This window comes from Hemitrygon akajei, chromosome 12, assembly GCF_048418815.1.
Source record: "Hemitrygon akajei chromosome 12, sHemAka1.3, whole genome shotgun sequence".
NCBI classification, from domain to species: domain Eukaryota; kingdom Metazoa; phylum Chordata; class Chondrichthyes; order Myliobatiformes; family Dasyatidae; genus Hemitrygon; species Hemitrygon akajei.
This window is the reverse complement of record NC_133135.1, coordinates 64,197,100-64,217,399: the sequence shown is the minus strand read 5'-3', so window position 1 is coordinate 64,217,399 and position 20,300 is coordinate 64,197,100. Positions and strand designations below refer to the sequence as shown.

At 39.1% G+C, this 20,300-nt stretch overlaps 1 protein-coding gene across 1 annotated transcript in view; it reads left to right on the top strand.

Annotated features, from left to right (window-relative positions):
- The window catches only part of hmcn1 (hemicentin 1), a 489,515-nt gene that overhangs the window by 288,250 nt on the left and 180,965 nt on the right, over positions 1–20,300 (top strand). The window contains exons 33-40 of the mRNA XM_073063293.1: positions 235–343; positions 1,508–1,677; positions 2,011–2,165; positions 3,649–3,772; positions 8,266–8,367; positions 9,210–9,386; positions 12,724–12,875; positions 14,472–14,595. Of these exons, the coding sequence (XP_072919394.1) occupies positions 235–343; positions 1,508–1,677; positions 2,011–2,165; positions 3,649–3,772; positions 8,266–8,367; positions 9,210–9,386; positions 12,724–12,875; positions 14,472–14,595 (1,113 nt within the window). The remainder of the gene's footprint in view (positions 1–234; positions 344–1,507; positions 1,678–2,010; positions 2,166–3,648; positions 3,773–8,265; positions 8,368–9,209; positions 9,387–12,723; positions 12,876–14,471; positions 14,596–20,300) is intronic.

Below are 20,300 nucleotides of genomic sequence, written 5' to 3'. Positions count from 1 at the left end.
CGAAGATATTTCCATATTTATTCACCTAATGGGCCCGTAATTTTCACAGAAGGTAAAGCAAGTGGCAGTGGTTGTTTCCTGGGGCATGCAGATGTATTTGTACTTTGAAAAGTTTGGCATTGTTCAGCAGAATGTACCCATTGCCCGAAGTGCCTGAGAACCAATAGATTTGTAATTCTGCAATATGGAAGCAATTTGGGTGCACTAGTACTTCCACAGTTTACCTTTCTGCAGTGCCTCCAACCATTGAAGGGAATGAAGAAGCCGCCAATGCCACGGTAATTGTGCATAATCCTCTGGAGCTTGAGTGTAATGCAGCTGGAAGCCCTCCTCCAAATATCATGTGAGTAAGTCATTGTAAATGCCTCGATCACAAGATAAACAAACAGAAGTAGTATTGATAAGATCCTTAAAAAGAGCCTCTCACCATGAGGCAAACAACTAGCAACATCAGTTAATATTTTATAGTAACTGGCTGACCCTTTTTAATATGTCCATGTTCTTCATTCCATTTCTATTGTTGTCTTTCTGAATATCCATCCTTTCATAACGGGATAAGTGGAGGTGATGGCTTACAGGGCTAACCTGACGGGTGATCCCTGAATAAAATACCCTATACGTTTCAGCGGTCAGTGCAGTGGAAGGAGAGGTAATTTAGGTCCCTGTAGGGTTCTCTCCTCATCATATTTTCTGGACCCTGCATGACATGTGGAAGTGAATCCAGTCTGAAATAGATAAGTGCATTGTATGCAATGTTAATTGTACAGAGTGACATTCCGCTCATTTTTCAAGGGCTCTACCAGTTATGTGCTTGTTTGGATGTCCATGGCAATGTATGTCCAGAGGCAACCATAAAAAAACCCACTTAATATTACATATCGGAATCTTTAACTGAAGTAAAGCAGTAGTGTAAAAGTAGAGACCCTTTGACTGTGGTAAATGACATCTGACACCATGACCAGAGCCAGCACAGAAGTCTCTTGGTAGAATTACTTTCATTGTTAACCCAACAATGGGGAATGTATGTGATTATCAAGGAAAACTGCATCTAAAAATTTCTGCGCAGACTGGCTGTTGCAACCTTTTAAGAACCTTGAAGAAATTTTAGGCCCTCAACTGTTCAAAAAGTTTCTTAATTGTACTTAACAAAAGGCTGTGACTTGAAAATAGGCTGAGCAATTCCCAATAATAACAAAATAAAGAGAATGTTGGAAATGCTCATTAAAACAGAGAGCACCCACGGAGGGGAGAATAGAAATACATTTTGAGTTGATGACCTTGACATAGAATTAAGAAAAGTCGAACTTACATTTTGGAGAAGTTAAATGTTGATGAAAACCGGTCTTTAAAATTCATCAGCCTGCAGAAGTTACTGTTTAAAATGAATGATACATTTTCTCAGCTTACGATTATTAAGAAATGCATTGATCCTCTGTGCATTTACAATGAACAACTTGAAACTGCAACTGTTTGAATTTTGTTGATTTAAAAATATATTATGTTTTAGGTGGATGAAGGATGGGCAACCAGTTAAAAGTGCAGTTGGTGTTCAAATTACAGCCAATGGCCAGAAGTTGATCATCTCGCAAGCCCAGATCACTGACACAGGCAGATACCAATGTGTAGCCACCAATGAAGCAGGCAGTCAGCAGCGAGAATTTAATGTTGTTGTTCAAGGTAACCCCTGAATGTCAAGAACAGAGCTTCAAATTCTATTCTGAACTTTTGTTTTATGACTGTATTTGCCTTAATTAGCATCAATTGGATGCCATGTTTTTAAGATTTTCTAAATGCTATTCAATTGGCATTCCCTCATTAAAGAAATAACTTATAAGGCAATTTCTTCTGTAATGATTATCCATTATTACTTTGTTTATTGTCCATTCATTGCTTGTTAAAACACTCTTCTGATTTAGGATGCACTAAGTTAGTTTTATGTCAGAAATTGACAGCTAAGAATTATCTGTGTAATTGGAATAAAATATGCTTTTTCTCCCCGATTCAATGCAGTTTCCCCAACAATTAGATCAACAGGCCCTTTGGAAAGATCAGTGGTGGTTCATAAAACAGTGATCCTGCAGTGTGTAGCTAATGGCATTCCACACCCTACCATTACATGGCTTAAAGATGGGAGGCCTGTAAACACCGCAAGAGGAAACATCAAGGTTTGTTCACTCAGTAACTAAAGACACATTAAATAGCGTAAAATATTTTAGCTGTTATCTGTAATTTTATGTTGCTAGTGATACGTGGACAAGAAATTAGAGATAGCTCTTTCCAAAGGAAATGTATCCCAAGGAGAGAGTAACACATTGTTCTCAATTTTAGGTGCATTTCATCAGAATCACAACGCTGCTAACTGTGCAGCAGTGTCTCAGCAGAGTGGCAGTCTATGATACCTCTGGAATGAATGAGAACACCATTGTTAACATTCCTAGGGTGATGAGTGGGGTAATAGTGCAGTGACTCATTTCATCTCCAAAAGTGGATTCTAACTTAATTACAATTAATAAGAGGTCTGACAAATGTCCTTCAATCTAAAACTATAACTCTTCTTTCTAAGGATGCTGCCTGACCTGCAGATTAGCAGATTTTCTCCTTTGCTGTTAAATATGACTCCAACCCTGACACAATGTGCTTCAAGTCTGATTTACACTGTGCAACCTTTTTGGACCCAATTCATTGAATTACTCTATCTTGTTTCTATAAACATTTTTTCCAGAAATGTCAGTGATAGTTCATCCTAAATGTTGAAGAACAGTTGGGTGGAAGCAGACAGCGACTGTGGTCATGTGAAGGAAAAAACAATCCATGCATTACGTCGACCTTTTACAAATACATTTCTTCCCCTGCCTTAGTTGCTGCCATCCCACACCATATTCATTTTTGCAGTTTGCTGTTCTGCAGGACTGCTTTAGTGACTCAAGCAACGGCAGCTGGGAGGTACCAACACAGGGAGTTTATTTCAATCATTCTGAAGAATAACAAGCAGCAAGGCTAACATGGAGAGGCCACTTACACACAAGTGTTTCTCCTTTCTGTTGCTTTCCCTTGCTGCTTAGAATGGGTGTGTTAGCCCAGCCTCTCAAGATAGCGTTTCCCAATTCTGTATCTCCTGCACAATTGTCTCTTGTAATTTATCCATTAATCCAAACAGGGTGCTTGAAATCTTTCCCTTGCATTGCCGCCCTTTCTCCATACCTTCCCTACGACACACAATTTCCTCGCTCCTCCCTTGTGCTCACTTGGTGTCCTGCTGTCAAAAAATTTATAAAAATTTAAATCAGATCCTTCCTTCCTTTTTACATGTCAGAGCAGCTGCTAAACAGCCATCATAGAGGTGAAGTAGGTACAGTACATGAGTGCATCAGAGGTTGCTCTGACTAGAGCAGATATCTCACCTTCCAGCTGAGGTCAGCAATTTTAGCTCCATTGAACTGAAAAAGCATAAAATCAAGTGGGTGTAAAAATTACATTTACATAAAAACTGTATTTGTAAATTATACATTCCAGAGTTTTATGTCAGATTAGAATACGAGGTTAAAAGAAATTTTTAAATGAGTAATGGGGATCAGATTGCTGCTTTGAATTCAACAAGCAGCACAGGTAGGTGACTGGTAACATTACATAATATTATTGTGTTTGCAGCTGGAGTATACGGGTCGCAAGCTGCAGATTATGAACGCTCTGCTGGAAGATGCAGGCCAGTATAACTGTGTGGCAACAAACGCAGCTGGGGAAGCCCAGCAGCACATCAGACTCAACGTGCATGGTAAGAAATACATAATTACTACATATGTAATACATGTACTACATACAACACTCCGTTCTCCTTTCAAAGGGTCATTTATTATCAAAGCATGTATGCAGTATACAACTCTGAGATTTGCTTTTTCCAGATAGCCACAAGACAAAGAGCTTAGAAGAGAAACAGCAAACCCACCCTCTGTACAAAAAAAAAGAAAGGCAACATGCTCATCAACTCACAAAAACCCCTCTTCCACACAAAGAAACTAACAAAACGTGACAAGAACATTAATCCCCAAACCCCCTCCTCCTGCACAAAAATATGAGAAAGAACAAATGAAAACACAGAATGTAAAAACCATAAGACTGAAAAGGTCCATAGCTATCAAAAGGGACAGCATGATATTACATTGCCACATTCTTCAAAGATTTTGTCGCCAAAAAGAAAAGTAAAGAGCAATCAAAATATGTTTGAATTGTGTGGGTATGTGTGCACATCGCTTCCTCTCGTGAAAAAGATCAAGTGATTCCACCAGTGTCTTCCAGACAGTGCACTTGCTTAATGTTTCCTATAGTGTTCTCGTGCAGTGTGTCGAAACTCTGACTAAACACCAAGTTAAACCGGAGTCAATGAAGACAGGGTCGCAGTAAGATTAACCGTTTACTGTTCACTCTTCCACATTAACGTATGGTGAAAACTGTTGATAAAATAATACAAAATATATACAGTATATTTTTCCTTCTTGGCATCACGTTTGCATCATAAATACTTATAAAAATAAAGCTACAACAAACTATATTACATTAAAAGTCTCATTAAAGTACAACATACAGTCAGAATCTACCTACGCCATCAACAGCTTTAAATAGACTCCAACACAAACTTTCCAGCAATGCTTTCAATAGCACAAGAAAATGAACCTCATCAACTGTCATTTCTTTTAACAGAATCAGCGTTAACATTTTTACTTCAACATCTCGACTGTCATATGAACTTATGGCGTTGCTTCTATGATGTTTCTTAGTGGGTAGAAATGGAGTTTTCCTCATGTTGATCCTGCACATGCAAGCCCCCCCCCCCCCCCCCGTTTCTCCAAACCAGAACTTACCCACAAGACGCGGCAAAACCTGGTGTGACGTCATCACATGCCGTGATATATCACAGATAATGAATTTACCTTCAACAATTGCCAACCTAGTTATCGACCTTTAACTGTAACTAGAAAATAGTTACAAATGAGTTACTTAAAGCAAAAATCTAATAAAGCTAAATAAATGCCTTAAGGGCAATACATTTCCTTTGTTTGTGGAACTGCTTTCTACCCCATCGCTCTCCCCTCTCGTCACCTCTGCCTGTGCAAGCTACCAGCTCAGGTCCTGCTTTAGTCTTCCTTTCCAACACCCTTGAGGGTAATTGTTACCTCCTGAATTTGGGCCCTCAACTATGTTTCAGCCTCACCAATCAGGTTTCTTTCCCTGCTGACCATGATAGAAGCAGTCCGTATCAAAGTCACAAAAACATCATGTGCTGGTTATCCAGATTAGAGTTTGTCCCTCCGTATTTAACTCAACCTGCTTGCAGACTGCAATATAGTTGGCCATGATTTTTCTTGATCTATCTGGATGTGATTGTTCTATCCTACCTCAAGCATCATTTAAACTGTAGTTCGCATATCTGCTGGTGTGGGTCATCTTAAAATATGTCCCACGGATTGGAATTTTCTCTTGTTCTTCAACTTATTAAATGTGCAGTGTTGTAGATTGCTGGTACAGTAAAATACTGTGCAGAAGAAATTCATCCTTTTGTTATATAAGCACTTGACATGCAATGTATTGATATTTGTGCATTATCTCAGCTTTTAAATATTAATGGATGCATTTCACTGGAAATACATTAAATACATTTCAAAAGTGGAGTTATTAAAGTCAGGCAATTCAGCGAGAAGAGGGTAGTAGTTCTTAAAGATTAAGTGGTTCAGTGCATTCTCATCAGGGAAGGATGTAGATCAGCAAAATCCAAAGCTCCTGTATGATGAAAGAGAAACATTAAAAACAGCAAAAAGTTCTGATGAAGGTTTTCAAACTGAATAGTTAAGTCTTTCTCTTTTCACCGATACTGCCTGACCCACTGAGTCTTTTCTGTTTTTATGTCAAATTTCCAGCAACTGATGTTTTTTTGATTTTCAGACGTCAAATGTCAGACAAGACATGCAAGAAACTAGCTGAATAGAGAAAGATCAGAAGTATTGTAAACTAAACATTGCAGGGAGATAGTGAATGAGCCGATGTCTAACTTACTTGGAAAATAAGTCCTATTGATAACAAACAGGTAATGGGATGAGAGAAAGGAAGATGATTAGGGACCAAAAAGAAGATGAATGCATGGAGGGAAAGTGGATGGCAAAGGTAGCAAATGAAGTCAATACTGCTGAAGTCAGAATAAAAGGGAAGATAATTGAATATTGGATGGCTAAACATTGATAAAGTCTGGCAGTATGTCTGGATGGGTAATAAGGTTCAAAATTTTACTTAATGACCATAACCTTGCAATTGTTTTCAGACTCTGAAATGATGACAAAAAAACTAGAAGACGGCAAAACTTGTTTTAAAATAAAATGTATATCAAGATGGATTAGCAAACACATTTCAATCAGTTTAACCTGATAGTGAGAATAAATCAGTTGGAATTGATGAATTTATTGAAATAGAGTGTAGCGTAGACCCTTCCAGCCCTTTGAGCTGCGCTGCCCAGCAACCATCGATTTAATCTGAGCCTAATCACGGGACAACTTACAATGACCCATTCATCTACCAACCGGTGCGTCTTTGGACTGTGGGTGGAAACTGGAACACCCGAAGGAAACCCACACGGTCGCGGGGAGAATGTACAGACTCCTTACAGGCAGCAGCAGGAATTGTCATTTGGATAATTATGGATTAGTAAAAGAAAACTAATAATGATTTCGTAAAAGTCACACATAAATAAATTGATTGAGATACTTCATGAGGCAAAGTGGTCAATACATATACACAGTGGCTACTTTATTAGGTACAGGAGTGTACCTAATAAAGTGGCCACAGAAGTGGAGGCTGGTAAGATCTGCTGCTACCTTCAGAGATTCTCTTCTGCACACCACTGCTGTAACACGTGGTTATTTGAGATAATGTTGCCTTTTTGTCAGCTTGAACCAATCTGGCCATTCTCCTCTCTCCTTTTTCATTAACAAAGTGTTTTTAATCTACAGAACTGCTGCTCAATGGTTTTTTTTTGTTGTTTTTTACACCATTATCTGTAAATTCTAGAGACTGTTGTACATCAAAATCCCAGGAGATCAGCAGTTTCTGAGATACTTAAACCATCCCATCTGGCAACAACAAGCGTTCCATGGTCAAAGTTACTTAGATCTCATTTCTTCACTGTTCGAATGTTTTGTCTGAACAGTAACTGAACTCTTGATCATGGTTTTATGCATTGAGTTGCTGCCACATGATTGGCTGACTAGATATTTGCATTAGTGAGCAGGTGTACCTGATAAAGTAGCAAATGAGTGTAGATCAGCTTTCTAAAGGGTTTTGATAAGGTGCCACATGATTTCAGTAAAATTGAATTAATGGAAGAAAAGTGATAGTGGCAGTATAGTTGCAAAATTTGCATTGACAAGAAACATTTCTGGTAAATGTTTTTTTGAGCTGGAAGAAAGATTATTGTCTCCAGTGGTTGTAAGGTCCTGATTACCTGTTGGTAGTTTGGATGTGCATGTATCATTCAAAATTTGCAAGTGACATAAAACTTCTACATGTGATAAACAGTGAGGAGGATAATAATAATGGACTCAGAGAAAATATAATGATGGAATGGAAGATGCCTGTCTGTCAGATGTAATCAGAATAGTAGGAAGTGGCTTATTTTGTGAGGAAGAACAGGGAAGGCTGAATGACATAAAGGGAATGGTAGGTAGAGAAAGAGAGAGATTTTGCAGAAAATGTACACAGAGCTATGAGCATGGCAAGCCATTTTGAGAAAACAGATTAAACTTTCACAGCAAAGGTCCTGAGCTTATAGAACATAGAGACGTATATGATACAAAAGACCGTGAAACACTGGAATAAAAAAAATAAACTGCAAGAAGAAGTCAGAGGATCAGACAGCATTTATATAGGCAAAGGGTGGTCAACATTCTGGGACCAGGCACAGTGTCTTGACCCAAAGCATCAAACATTCCTTTGCCTCCATAGATGCTGCTTGAACCATTGAGTTCTACCAGCAGTTTAATTTTTACTCCAGATTCCACTCAGTAATATGTTATCTTACATGGATATACTCAGCATTCAGCCAAACAGACCAGGTTGTTATTTATAATCTATCTCACTCACATTATTTCTTCTCTCAACCCCCTATCAGTATATTTCCAGCTTTGTCAAATTTGCATTAACCCTCCACTCCCCCTGTCATTAGATGTCAACCACTCCGAGTAGCAGTCCTTTTTATTACTGATGAGAAATTATTTTGATTTTCAGAACCTCCGACCATTGAAGATGGGGGCCTAACTCTGAACAAGACGGTAATTGTTAGAAATCCCATTGAACTGAAATGCAGAGCATCAGGAACCCCAGTACCAGGTAGGATAGGAAATTCCAACCCATACTGCAGAGGGGTTGAACTGCTTGTTTGCTTGATTAATGGAACGAATGGCATCCAGTTTCAAGTGTTTGATTTTCACCAAAAACCTTCATTTAAGTACTTGTGTTTTGGGGAAAATGTTCAATTGTTTCAAAGGTAGACATTCATAAATTTTTTTTAAAAAATAGACTTTTTTTACAAATCCTTAGTCGACAAAATGTAAATGCTGCAACAACAGTATGTGATGTGGCTTTGATCATGGTGCATCACAGACCTCAACCAAGCTTAATGTGATAGACGTCAAAGCTGGTGGGTGGTTCTGGCTGTTCTTTCTCTGTATCAGCATGGTAAGTACACTCAAAATGAAAGAGCACAAATGGCTAAGGCAGGCCAGGCTTAGTCACAATGACTCCTGAGTTTAAAAATCTCATCAATTAATATCTAACACACAAGATCTTATATAGAGGCCATTATTTATAGTAGTACACTCCATTGTGATACATCAACTTCAGAGAAGTAGGAACAGGTGGAGAATGTGAAGATTGGAGGGAATATCAATCCACCAGGGAAACTCTAGATTAAATAAATAGATGTGATGGTCTCTTTCATTAACAGTTTAGAACTTGTGATTTAATCTGACCACAGGAAGCTCATATGAAATGGAATGTTTATATAGTGTACAAGTAATAGGAACATGAACTCTTGTGAAGTTAATGAATATGACAAAACTGGGACAACATTTTTAGTATGTAATTTACAAAATATTCTCTTCTGTAATAACTCAATCACTGTCTAACCCCTCTTAGTTATTGCATATTTTGTTTTTCTTTTTGAACATCAGCTATAACATGGTTCAAAGACAACCAGCCAATCAGCACAAGATTTGGAGCATCCATATTAAATCGGGGTCAACTTCTCCAGATTGCCAGTGCCCAGGTAACAGATATGGGTGTGTACAGATGTGCAGCTATCAACGTGGCTGGAGCTGCCGAAATAACCTATAAGGTGGATGTTTATGGTAAGCAAATCTATATTGTGCATTTCTTAAGTTAGTATATAATAACTGAATTTTAGTGGAAATTTAAGCTTGTAAAATAGTGCAGTGAACAAATACTTTGCATGTAAGGTTAGTCTGAGCATAGCTGTATTTATACATTTAACTTTAAATTCCAACATAAACTTACAGAGACGTACCAATTAATAATTGATAGGACTGGATAATCAAGTCCTATCAATAAAAGTCATGTCTCTGCCTGACTTACTTGATCAGATAATGCACATACCTCAGACCAGAAATGCCTGCTAGAGCTCTTTGTTTCCTGCACGTGACTTTACACGTTATTTTATGACAAATTAGGAGCTCATAATCTTGCTCTGGAAATGAGAGTAGACTGAAAAAAAAAAATTGAAGTAGCTAAAAGTATTACAAAGTTGTTGAATATGTCAAGTGGCACAAGCAGGTTGTAGTTTGGTGGGTCTGTAAACTCACTGCAGTGACTTCAAGTTGCAGACCAGAGTTGACAGGATTTGAGCCTGGGAGGAATTAAAGATAATAAAAGGGAAATGTCCCTGTAATAGTTAAAGCAGGAACGGTGCATGATGCCACCTTAGACCCAATGTGTCTATGTTGAGAAGACTGTCATTGCTAATATTGTGAAAGAGCCCTTCATTTGTTCTGTGGATTTGATGCAGACATTTCCCAGGACAAACGTAATCGACAGAATGAGGATTAGAGTGCAAATGTGTCTGCTCAAAATGAAGCCAGGTGAAAGTAAGAAAGCAATCTTACCAACAGAGATGGATCCTAGTAGGTTTGTTAATTAGACACACAAGATGAAAGATGCTTCACTTCTCAGGAGCTAGAGACTGCAGGGTTACTTCAATCTACCAGACTCAGAAATTATAAAGAATTTGTCCTAACTCTGTTCTTTTGACATGTCTCTGAATCAGGCATTGTTTAACAACTGAGCTAATTGATTTTTTTAATACAAAAAAAAACTTAGGGCAATTTCGTATATGTCAAACAAAGCTCTGGAAATAACTTCCAATTTATGTTAAAGAATTTCAGCCAATGCATAATATGACAAAAACAACAGCACTGACATGAAGCCAAAGTGACATGATTGAATTTGTTGCAAAGATCAAGATGGTGGAAAATCAGCCCAAATATACAAAGATATATATCTACAAAGTTCAGGAAAGTGATATTATAAAAGATTGCACTGATTCTGATGTTAAAATTATGTTCATTGCCAGGGTAATACCTATACTTTCCCACACTGAGCATATTGGACAAAAAGTGATGTTACCAATTACAACAGTTAACTACCGGTACATAAATGGATTAAATAAGAAACATACAGGGACATATACATTTCAAAAGCAGAGATGACTCTAATATTCTTTACTGTAGTTGGCTTTTTTTTATTTTGTATACATTGGAAATAAAATTTAGGAGATCTATGAAAAGCACTGTAATCACAGTTGTCTACATTACACTGTCACACAGAAATGCATTAACTCCCTCCGCACCCCGTAGGGCTTTTGAAGTGTACTAATGGCAAGTGTAAGGACCATTCTACATGAGCAAGTACCGACAATCCCCAGAAAAAATGTTGTTGTTAGTAATACTACTGAAATACCAACATATGATAAAACTGGAATAACTCAGTAAGTGTGCATGAATATAGAAGCAGTTAATATTTGTGGTCAAAATCTTTCATTAATGACAGATTACTGGTGTAAAATAATGTGTTCTTCTCTCAGCAGAACAGCTGAGCATCTTGTGTTTTTATTTTTTATTATATAGTCTGTTGTAGACCAATGGAATGACCCCTACTGAGAGCATGTGCCCAAACTGGCAATAATCTTCTAAAAGCATTCTTTCACGTATCATGGTAATTTTAAGCAGAGATAATCACTGATTAATAAATTAGTAACCGTATTTATGGACTTTTTTAGGAAAATGTGTTGCTTATTTATGTGTATTCATTGTTTTACTATCAATCAAAGTATGACAGACAGATTGAAAGAAATGAAGCACTTTAGAAAACCGATTCAAAATTATTAATCTTTTAGAAAGAAAATTGAAAAATAATATAATTTCTAAGTAATATTGTTATTCTAACCATCTACTATTCAAATATTGATGTGTACACCAGATCTATGAAGATTTCAAAACATACCGCCCAACATCATGTGTTCTCATAATTATCTAGTCATTGCCAAGCTGACATGAAGATGTTTCCTGTAAAAGCACTTCACTGCTCTTGGGTTGTAAACAGACAGACATACTTTATTGATCCCGAGGGAAATTGGGTTTCGTTACAGCCGCACCAACCAAGAATAGTGAAGAAATATAGCAATATAAAACCATAAATAATTAAATAATAATAAGTTAATCATGCCAAGTGGAAATAAGTCCAGGACCAGCCTATTGGCTCAGGGTGTCTGACACTCCGAGGGAGGAGTTGTAAAGTTTGATGGCCACTGGTAGGAATGACTTCCTGTGACGCTCAATGTTACATCTCGGTGGAATGAGTCTCTGGCTGAATGTACTCCTCTGCCTAACCAATACATTATGGAGTGGATGGGAGTCATTGTCCAAGATGGCATGCAACTTGGATAGCATCCTCTTTAAAGACATCACCGTCAGAGAGTCCAGTTCCACACCCACAACATCACTGGCCTTACGAATGAGTTTGTTGATTCTGTTGGTGTCTGCTACCCTCAGCCTGCTGCCCCAGCACACAACAGCAAACATGATAGCACTGGCCACCACAGCCTCATAGAACATTCTCAGCATCGTCCGGCAGATGTTAAAGGACCTCAGTCTCCTCTGGAAATAGAGATGGCTCTGACCTTTCTTGTAGACAGCCACTGTGTTCTTTGACCAGTCCAGTTTATTGTCCATTCGTATCCCCAGGTATTTGTAATCCTCCACTATGTCCACACTGACCCCTTGGATGGAAACAGGGGTCACCGGTGCCTTAGCCCTCCTCAGGTCTACCACCAGCTCCTTAGCCTTTTTCACATTAAGCTGCAGATGATTCTGCTCGCATCATGTGACAATAATCATTTACTGCTTTAATTGGCGGTAATGATAATCACTAGGTATCTTTTTATTATGGGTGGAGTTTAAAGAATCAAGGGGTGGCACTGTATGCTGCTTTCCCACATTTTTACACATGCCATCTAGGGCATGTGTACCATAGGTTTGCCAAACCCTCTGTGCTGGATTATATCAGCTGGTTGGCAGTAAAGGCAACCCATGCACTGTTTTAATTGATATGAAGCAATTGTCATTATCTCACTAGACCGCATTTAGTTCTCATGTTGATGATTTCACTTTGCAGTTCCTCCAACAATATCTGGCAGCAGTGACATGGTGACTGTGGTGGTAAACAACCTCGTTAGATTGGAATGCGAGGCCAGTGGTATCCCAGTGCCGAGCATGACATGGCTGAAAGATGGGAGCCCAATTGCCAGCTTTTCAGATGCTGTTCAGGTAATTCTAATCTGTGCTTTATTGTACTAATTACATGAAAACATTAACAAAGAGTTGTGCTGAACTGACTTACTTCAAAAGGAAGCAACTTACACATCAACCAGTTTTCAGAAAGCAAAATCCTTCAACCTCAAATAAGATGAATGAAATTTAGTCTGCATCTACCTGAATCCCTGGAGGCTTCCTGCTTTTTAACAACAATACTTTATGGAATTTTTACTAAGTAGGCACATAGAGCCCTATTGCAATGTTGTACCAAAGTTGTCCCCCACACAATGTAGCCATTTGATGAACTTGCAGCATTACTTTTGCCTAGATTGATGTGTTAAAAAGTTGCAGTGGGATATTAATTTATAACTTTCTACCTTTGGTAAGAAGAGTTGTCCCTCACCAGTCTAGTACAATCCAGATGTGGTGCTATTTTTTTGATTAAATAGTCTTCTTCCTACAGCTATTACTGTTATTGTGACAAAATTTTCAGTAAAACTGAACATTAATTATGATATGAGCCCCTTCAACTTTGCATTCCCAGCATGCAGAGCTACAGTTGAAAGCTGAATTAGCACAAAGAAGTATAAACCTTTGTAAATATGTTTTTAATTTCTTTTGACTATTAATGCACAATTCTGTGTTATAGTATTTGATTACATCTGCATTAAATTAGATTTGTGTTCCACCTGTGCTAAAATAGGCAGTCCTCAGGTAATGAATAGACTATCAGCTGGAGCAAACTGCGCATTCCTGCCACAAATCTGATTGATCACATTCACTAGCAGGACGTGGCAACTACTTACGTGGACTGTTGGAATCCATAACTTACACAGCTGACACCTTATTTGTGAGCTGGCTGGTGACTGAAACACTACCAGACGTTGGTGTTCCTGCTTTGGAACTCTTGACCACAAGCAATCTGCAGAATGAGTTAGTACTGGATAGTCCCTGAGGTGGCAAGATATAGGACTGTTCCTGTCATGTTAGGAAAGAGGGACTCAGATTGGAAACAAAATTGCAGTCTACCCATCTCCATTCCAGTGAGCAGTCTGGTAGCACTGACTGAGGGATGGACACTTTGCTGACTGAATTCTAAGGAGGCTCGATGGACATTTCACTAAGCCAATCGGGGAGTTCTGTGGTGTACCATAACTCTGAGCTATTTGAGCAGTCATTTAAAATTGTTCAAAAGAGGTGTACGTTTAAGCTCACTATTCTTACATTCAATAGGACCACTTAATGTTAGGACCAATACCCCCAGAACAGATGCTTGCTCATATCCCTTTAATTTTGAAATGTAAAATTTGTGGCATTTCAATTGGTGAAGGTATTCAAGACAGAGAAAATTTCAGAGTAAGTGGATCAGTTTTTGAATATTAAGGTAATCAAGGGACATGGAGATACTACAAAAATGTTATGCTGAAATAAAAATAAACAAATTTAATGATCTAATTGAATAGTGGAGCAGGCAGGAGAGATATCAGGCTTACTTCTACTTCTGTTATGTTCCTGTATAAAGTGAAACCTAAAGATGTCAGTAAGTTCACACTAGCGTTCTGTGGCACTTATAAAGATTTTGCTTTAAGCTTTTCCGTTTGCTTGCAGGTTCTGTCTGGGGGTCGAGTGCTTGCTATCGCCAGTGCTCAGATCAGCGACACTGGCAGATACACGTGTGTAGCCGTGAATGCTGCAGGGGAGCAGCAGAGGGACGTTGATCTCAGAGTTCATGGTAATATTACAAACTCCACCTCTTTCTCCAATCCTTTTTGCATGGTGTCCCCTGATTGCATAGGCTTAAAGTAATCTGAGATTCACAAGCACAAACAAGGACCAATTTGCTGATAATTAGTTTATCATTGTCACATGTACTGTGATACAGCGAAAGTCTTTCCTTTGCATATCGTCCAAACAGATAATTCCAGGCATAAAAGATAATGAACAAGTTATCACTACAAATGACCATCCACGTGGGAAGCTGTCTATTTTGATGTCAGTTATCATTGCTAAGATGTAGAAGTTGAAGATATTGTTGGCTGCAGTCAACTGGGAGGCAAGAAGTTCACAAAGCTGATTTTCAGAGCTTAGCTAACTGAACACCATGAGTAACCCACCACAGTCTCATGGTTCAAAGCACAAGCTTGAAGCCAGATGAAATTGACAGTGACCTTGTCACTGAACTGTAAAAAAACATTGCAAGTAGGTGCAAGTTTACAGGAGGCGTTGTTGGATTGAATGGTTTGTGTGTTCTCAGATGTACATAGTCAAAAGAGGCTGCTCTGAGATTAAACTGAATTTCAGGCTGGTGATTGATCTTGTTCAGATAATGGAAGCAGTGGCCAAGCAAGCATATGATGTATAACAACCCTTGGTGAGGCCAACAGACCAGAACTGGCTGTTCAGCATCTGAGAAAGGGAAGTACTATTGGACAGACTGATGTTATCACTGTGAGAGCACACAATGCTGGCTTGATTAGTACAGAGCCAAAGTGATTGTCATGTTTGTAGTATCAAGGGACATATGTAAAGTTGACTTGAAAGTAAAGAAGGGTTAATGGTGTTGTAAGAACTTGGTGACAAAGGAGCAAAAACAATGGAGCTGATTGTGGACTACAGGAGGAATGGAGACAGGTTAGCCCCTATTGACATCAATGGATCTGGGGTTGAGAGGGGGAACAAGTTTAAGTTTATCAGCATAAACATCACCGAGGATCTCACGTGGTCTGTACACACTAGCTGTGTGGTGAAAAAGGCAGAATAGCACCTTGTTCACCTCAGACAGTTGAAGAAGTTTGGTGTGGGCCCCCAAATCCTAAGAACTTTCTACAGGGGCACAATTGAGAGCATCCTGACTGGCTGTAATACTGCCTGGTATGGGAACTGTATTTCCCTCAATCACAGGACTCTGCAGAGAATGGTGCGGACAGCCCAGCACATCTGTAGATGTGAACTTCCCACTATTCAGAACATTTACAGAGACAGGTATGTAAAAAGGGCCCGAAAGATCATTGTGGACCCAAGTTATCCCAACCACAAACTATTCCAGCTGCTACCATCTAAGAAACAGCACCACAGCATAAAAGCCAGGACCAACAGGCTCTGGGACAGCTTCTTCCACCAGGCCATCAGACTGATTAATTCACGCTGACACAATCACATTTCTATGCTACATCGACTGTCCTGTTGTACATACTATTTATAGCAAATTACTATAAATTGTACATTGCACATTTTGTTGGAGATGTAACAAAGTTTTTTTACTCATGTGCGTGAAGGATGTAAGAAATAAAGTCAATTCAATTCACATAGGTGATCCGCTTGGATTGTTCACCAGAAGTGAGAATTCTACTGAAGTTCTCTGTACATTGTATACGTTGATGGGAAGGCAGTGTCTGTGAAAAGTGAATATTGGTTATGTATCAGCAGCAGCTGAAGTGCTGTTAGCCAGCTGGTACAGTGGGATCTTCCACTTTCTTCATACCCAGACTGGGGAAAGGATTAAGGCAATAGGGATGGGTGAGATCAGAATGAGAAATGGTGAAGGAAATATCGGTTTCTTTGACTGAAGGAAAAGATTCAATTTGATACATCAGAACTAGCTAACAAAATGTGGCACAAATGGAGAAAGAACAGGAGCACGAAGGTTTTGGGTATAATTGCAGCATTCAAAGCATAACGTGGTGTAGATTTTAAAAACATAACCTGTACATTACATAAGAAGTTAAAATTGTGGAAGAGCTATGATGCTATGGAAAGCAAGTATCAAGCTAATTAAATTTTCTGATTAGGCTGCTGCAGTGTTTCCTGTATGATATTTAAATATGGTTAAGTTCACAATAATAAATGCAGACAGATACCCACTACAACTAGGTGGAGAACAAATTTTCATTGCCAGTCAATCTTCATATGCTCACCTGCAGTTTGACTCAGATGGAGGTTCAGGTGGTGCTCACTTTAGATTGTCCAAATACAACAAATTTCTACTTGGGATGACATCAGCTCTGGACATCTTCCAGAGAACAAAGGATAGTTTTGTGTTGATCCAAGGTTTGCCAGATGTTGTAGGTGACTGGGAATACAGAGTAAAATAAAATGAATGTAGTAGGTATGCAGTATATCAATGTTTTGAAGAAGGAGGAGAATGATTGAGAAAAAAAACTAGGGCATTATTGCTATGTGGATGATCCTACCGTCTTTAAACAAACTCTTAGGACCTCAGCATGAATTGCTAAATCACAAACCATTAGGATGTGGTCAAAGAAACAAGAAGCTATGTTCCTAGCATCCAATGCAGCTACTTTGAATTCACAACAACTTCTTCTTTCTGAGCCATCAAATTATTCCCAGCGTCCTGTGATATGTTGTCCTTTATATTTATGTAGTTTAATCACACTGCTCAGAAAATGGAGATGAGCAAGGTAACTTGCAAGAAGACAAAATGGATTGTAATTGTCCCAGTATGGCCATAATGTTGCAATTTTCATGTGTATGAGCTTCTGTTGTATATTTGTGGTGAAACCATTGAGATACCTCTGATAGCCTCTGCCAGTGTAGAGAGATGAGCATTAACACTGGCTGCATACAAATTCTTGAGTTCATTTGTGGACAGCACAGTCAGAATATGCAAACACGAGGAAATCTGCAGATGCTGGAAATTCAAACAACACACACAAAATGCTGGTGGAACACAGCAGGCCAGGCAGCATCTACAGGGAGAAGCGCTGTCGACATTTCAGGTTCTGCCGAAGGGTCTCGGTCCGAAACATCGACAGCGCTTCTCCCTATAAATGCTGCCTGGCCTGCTGTGTTCCACCAGCATTTTGTGTGTGTTGTCAGAATATGCACTGGGTTGATGCACCTTGATCTGATGTTCTAATATTGGTTGAGGTTTGTCACTATGGAATAGATGGGCAGTACTCCAGTCACATCTCAGTTTCTTGCAACAGTGAGGAGATATGACCCATCCAGTATAAGTGCAAAGGAGAATGCTAAGTTTTTGTTGTCATTTTCCACTAAGAGGTACTGGCTCAGCTTCCAGAATTGTGTAATTCTTTGAGGATGTAGAATTATTGCTCCACACAGAAGAACAGTTATTTAAAGCACTTGTGTGAACGTCACCCATGTATATGCCACAAGTACAAAGATGCCAGAATCTTGGTCTGATGTCCTCGAATGGACAAGAAGTCAGAGGACACTGAAGAAAGAAACATCAACAATGTTAAAACATCTCAAGAATTCATCATTCACTCTTCTTATCCCAATGTCTTGGCCGAACAAACCCAGTCAAGGATGCATGGAGATTTTCAAGGTTCATTTATGGAACTGAAGTGTTCGTGATCACATTCCAAATGGAAAGAAGAATCATCTTCTCCAAAGTCAGCATGGTTTCGTTAAGGGGAAATCTTACCTGAAAAACCTATTAGAATTATTTGAGGAAATAACAGGCAGCCTTTTCTTGTTGGCTGCCGGTGACTAGTGATGTTCTGCAGGGGTTGGTGTTGGGACTGCTTCTTTTCATGTTATATGTCAGTGATTTGGATGCTGAAATTCTTGGCGTTGTGACCAAGTTTGTGGACAATGCGAAGATAGGTGGAGGGGCAGGTAGTGTTTGTGAAGCAGGGAATTTGCAGAGGAAATTAGATTGAGAGAATGGGCAAAGAAGTGGCAGGTGAAATATAGTGTAGGGAAGTGTATGGTCACGTACTTAGAAGGAATAATGGTGTAGTTTGTTGGTTAAGTTGGTGGTAAGGAAGGCAAATGCAATGTTGGCAAGCTGAATGGCCTTCTAATGCCGTTATGTTCACATAATTACAGAATAGACCATCTGCAGAGATATTGATGGACAGATGTGTCAGAACATATTTGTGTATTGTGAGGCCAGAGCTTAGTTTTGCTGTACATTCCAGAAAGAACAGCATGTTCCCATAGCTCTGAGTCACTGTTGTGAAATAGATGAACTGTTTGTGTAAGATATCACACACGGAATCTGGTTATGGAGTTGTTTTATTGATTGAAGCAGGCTCAAAGTTCCCTCACTCTTACTGAGAGCAGTATAGCTATGAAATGCAGATGCTGTTGGGGTGGAGGATGACAACCAAGGGAACTCTGACTGGGTAAGAGAAAAGGATGAGAGCAGAGGAGAGGGGCAATGATGAGTTGTTTATGAAGTCATTGTCATTTGTGTTGTGGGGAGGTCACAGTCAAGGAAAAAGCAGCAGAAGCAATGGGTTAGGAATAAAAAGCAAACACGAGGAAATCTGCAGATGCTGGAAGTTCAAACAACACACACAAAATGCTGGTGGAACACAGCAGGCCAGGCACCCTGACGAAGGGTCTCGGCCCGAAACGTCGACAGTGCTTCTTCCGAAAGATGCTGCCTTGCCTGCTGTGTTCCACCAGCATTTTGTGTGTGGGGTTAGGAATAATGTAAACTTGAAGACCTCGTCCTTCATGTGGGCATGTTGCAGTGTTCAAGTCTCACTTTCCACTTGCAGCAATGGAAGACAGTAATATAAATTCTGTTTCAACAAAAATCATTAAATTAATAAAATACAGTATTATACTGCATTTAACATTATAGAAAGTACATCATACTTTTTTTTACATAAGATCCCCTAATGCAGTTTCAAATTAACCCACAAAGTACCATATTTTGTCAATCCACATATTCTAGATTTCCAGTTTCAGAAATAATGCGGTAGAAATGACGAAGCAACTTAGCACACCTAGTCTGTTAAATAATTTCTTTGAGAAATCTGTTTTCTGAGCCATTAAACATCAGAGTGCAATGGATAAAGCGAAAAGATTGTCAATCTTGTGAACTGTAGAATATTGGACTATAACTAAATTGTTTATATGAGCTCATCAAATCTAATTTGAGCCTTTGGAAAAGTTGCATTTGAGAAATCAAAGAACAGTACAGCACAGGAATGAGTCCTTCAGCCCACAACATCTGTGCCAGTCAAGATGTCAACTTAAACTGTGTGTGATCTCTATCCCTCTACTCCCTGTCTGATCGTGTGCCTCTCTGAGTGCCTCTTGAACATTGCTACTGCATCTGCTTCCACCACTTCAGTTGGCAGCACCTGCCACTTTTTATGTAAATAAAAAATTGCCATGCAAATCTCCTTTAAGTTTTTCCTTTCTCATCTTAAAGCTAAGGCCTCTAGTATTTGACATTTCCACCCTGGCAAATAAAACTCTGGCTGTCTACCCCACCTTTTCCTCTCGTAATTCCATTTAACGTGATCAAGTTGTCCCTCGACCACAACTCCCAGATCACAATACGGCTTCAAAACTTTTATATTCCACACCCCAACCAATGAAGACAAGTATGCCCAACACTGCCTTGAGCACCAAAATTCTTGTATTGTCACTTCAGGAAGCTATGGACTTCCTTCTGTACATCAGTGCTCCTAAGGGTCTTGCTATTTACTG